The following is a 3,640-nucleotide window of genomic DNA, read 5'->3' on the forward strand; positions in this document are numbered from 1 at the left end:
ATGCGGTGAAGATAAGCTGGGAGTTAATAGGCTGGTAGATGAGATGCCGGCTCGGCTGATAAGACGTCCACTCCCCCCTGCCCGTGCCGCACCTTCCCACCCGGCTGCCACCTCCAGTGCTGGGAGATATCCTTCCTCCACCCCCCTGCTCCCCCACCAAGCTAGCCTCACACAGAGATAGACCCAGCTGCATGACTGAACTCAGCACTGATAACAGCCAACTCAGCTCCCCAGGCTAACAACTAAAAGCTGTTTAATCAACAGGTTGATTAGGTGAGGCCTCACGATTAGAAAAAGTAGGAGGCAAAAATTCTGTTTATATTTATACGGATACAGAAGATCATGAGCACCACCATCCATCCATCCATCCATCCACCTTCACACATGTGTGTATCCTTCTCATCTTAAAAAAAAAGATGCAGCACTTGTGTGAGAGACAAGTAGTATCATTTCTCTGTGTGTGGGTAGCAGAATCGAGCTGACCTCGGTTGTATTTCACGGTACTGGTAGGTCAGCATGATGGATGAAGGATCACGAAGCAGTGGGCAGTAAAGGTCCCCTTTCTCCATCTCTCACATAACACATGTGACCTGCACAGTGCAGGCAGGTAAAGCCCGACAGAGGCACGTGAACACAGGCAACCATCATCAGGCAACTTTTCATTACCATGGTGAAACAGAGAGCTGAGTAGAATGCACAATGAATAACTTGACATTTCCAAGCTGCATGTTTATTGTCAACCAAAATAATAATCACCTTTCTTCACCTTCGTCTCTAAGGTGAAAAAGGCAATGAATGTTCTACATGACAAATGTATTCTCTTTGAACTTGCAGTGCTAGAGATGTAGCTGAATACATGCAGAGATTAACATTAATCAAAGCCCATTTATTCTGATGAAATAGCTTTTTTTAGGAGATTTTTTAGGAAATTCCTCTGATAAAAGTGAGACGTTGGCAAACGCCATTTAAAAAGCAATCAAGTCTAAATTCAGCAGACCCTGGGCAAAGAGACTAAAAATAAATAAATGTCTATTGTTTAATCTTCTGCCATCATTCACGCCATAGAAGACCCGTACATGGTTATCAAGCCCTTCAAGATCATCTGTTTCTCCCTACAAGTGCAGAGTCTGGAGATGTGAATTGCATGGAGGTGAATTCACTAGCACAGCCTCCTTTTTCATCTTCCCCCACTCTGCCCCTCATTTGCATACCACCCTGTGATTGGCCGCTGGGCACACAATGAGTCCTGCTGCTTCAGACTGATTGGCCAGGAGGAGGAGAGGGCATGGTTTCCGAGTGATTGAAAAAATCCATAAATACAGCAGCCACACACAAGCGGCCACACATCTGTACCTGCCAGCTATTGCTACAGGCTTAGTACTACAGCTCTCTCTCTCTCTCTGCTCTTCTGCCATTAGTGTTCTGTAGTGCACATCTGCCTCACTACTCTGGTGATTTTTCTTCTCAAACTTAGTCTAGCTCTTGTATAGATTTTCCAAGTGAAAAGCTCCCCATCCCTTTTTGTTTAAAAACCTAAAAGAATTAGAGTGCAAGAGGAAGAAGAGAGAAAGAGAGGCAGACTGAAAGAAGAGAAAAGACAGGAAGAGAGAGAGAGAGTGAAGTGAGAGAAGCATGTCTCTGGAAGTGAAGGCGAAGACGGAGGTGCGCCTGGTCTTCCTGGGGGCAGCCGGCGTGGGGAAGACGGCCCTGATTCGCCGCTTCTTGGAGGACTCCTTCGAGCCCAAGCACCGGCGCACGGTGGAGGAGCTCCATAACAAGGAGTACGAGATAGGCGGCATGAAGGTGACCGTCCACATCCTAGACACCAGCGGCAGCTACCCGTTCCCGGCCATGCGCAAGCTCAGCATCCAGACGGGTGACGCCTTCGCGCTGGTCTACGCCGTGGACGATGCCGACTCGCTGGAGACGGTCAAGAGCCTCCGCGAGGAGATCCTGGAGGTCAAGCAGGACAAGTGCACGCCCATCGTGGTGGTGGGCAACAAGTCGGACTGTGGCGACGAGCGCAAGGTGGTCAGCGAGGACGTGCTCACCACCGTGGAGCTGGACTGGAACAGCAGCTTCCTGGAAGCCTCGGCCAAGGAGAACGAGAACGTGCTGGAGGTGTTCCGGGAGCTTCTGCAGCAGGCCAACCTGCCCAGCCGCCTGAGCCCTGCTCTCCGCCGCCGCCGAGAGACCTTCCCCAAGGACAACGGTGCCCGGCCGCCCATGAACAAGACCAACAGCTGCAACATCTCCTAACCCACACACACATGCATCCGCCTGAAACAGGACCAACTGTAAGGCTCTTGATAGTGTGTGTGTTTGTGTGTGTTCAGAGACACACGATGCACACTGTCATTTACACACACACTTGGCCGAGATGGTTTGTTGATGAAGCAGGTGAGCTGTGCAAATCTGCAAAGACTGAAAGGCACCGGTCATAACTTTTTGTTTTTGACTTGAAGCTCTTTGCAGCTCGCTCCGTTGCCAGCCAGCACCACTCTGTGCCAGTTTGTGCCTCAGCAGGTAATGGCCACAGACAGGGACAGCAGGGGATAGTGCCAGCCAGGCACGAGGAAGCAGGAACAAACACGGACTGCATCAGCGATTGGATGAAATTTGATATTTGTGCGAAACTCAACTGATTGTGTTGTGAGGAATATGTGAAGAATGTACTAAGTACTATTGTGTTGTGGAGGGAGAGAAAAGAAAGCTTAGTATGCTTAAATGTATGATCAAGAGATCACGCTGCTTCACACAAGTTGTCTCGGCATTGGCAAAATTTGGATGCTTTTTACTTCTATTGCCACAGCTAAAAATGTACTTGTATAATAAAAACTTAATGTATGTGATATACTATGTACTATGAGGTAAACCTATAAGAATATTTTTGTTTATCATATATGTTAATGTTTGAGAACAGAGTTTCTTTTGTCCTAATGCACTGGTCAGGTAGCATAACAAACCACTGGTTCTCAGCAGTATATTGTTCATTGCAGTTGTTGACTTGCACATTCATGTGGTAACTTAATCTATGTTTTTTTACAACACTGAAAACCAGTAGTTGCTATGTGATTGATTTTTGGTTTGGAGGTTTGACGGCTGGAAATAAAAAATAAAAATAAAAAATATAACAAACATGAACAAGACAGGTGTCATTGATGGTTGCCTGACAGGTGAACAAGGTGTCAGTTTACAATTCATTTTTCAGCAAATACAAATCACAAAGCAGAATGATAAAATCAAATCAGTTGAGCAAACTGACGGACATTAGATGTTTTATATGTTTGTTTTAATTTCCTATGATGGGGGAAGCAACCATTAGTGAGATGCACTACAGAATGCATCCTCTTCAGATTTCTAAAGCTCAGCATTTAGCGAAGAGGGAATCCTGTTGGACCAGTCTCAGAGTTCAATAGGTTAGCTCCTCAAAAGTCTGTTTCCACTTCAAAGGGAGGTCATTTTGTTCCAAACGCCAAACAAGACACACAGGTTTGTGTGTATTTTCACTGCCAAATTCATGCTCAGTGGTATAGGTGTACGCCTTTTTTATAACGCTTCAGATATACTCTGAAGATGAGATACAGTTGTTCCTGTAAACTATTAATTAGAAATAAATAATAAACTAAAATACATGGCA

General features: G+C 45.9%; 1 protein-coding gene across 1 annotated transcript; it reads left to right on the top strand.

Annotated features, from left to right (window-relative positions):
- Positions 1 to 676: 676 nt before the first annotated feature.
- Positions 677 to 3,144, top strand: LOC121705969 (GTP-binding protein Rhes-like). The gene has a single exon (XM_042087381.1). It carries the CDS (start codon positions 1,633 to 1,635, stop codon positions 2,257 to 2,259), a length of 627 nt encoding a protein of 208 aa, XP_041943315.1. The 5' UTR covers positions 677 to 1,632; the 3' UTR covers positions 2,260 to 3,144.
- Positions 3,145 to 3,640: the final 496 nt, after the last annotated feature.

The sequence above is a fragment of the Alosa sapidissima genome, chromosome 3 (genome assembly GCF_018492685.1).
Source record: "Alosa sapidissima isolate fAloSap1 chromosome 3, fAloSap1.pri, whole genome shotgun sequence".
NCBI lineage: Eukaryota > Metazoa > Chordata > Actinopteri > Clupeiformes > Clupeidae > Alosa > Alosa sapidissima.

What these genes read in the sequence shown, in the direction of transcription:
- LOC121705969 (XM_042087381.1), top strand. Translation starts at nt 1,633, where the DNA reads ATGTCTCTGGAAGTGAAGGCGAAGACGGAGGTGCGCCTGGTCTTCCTG.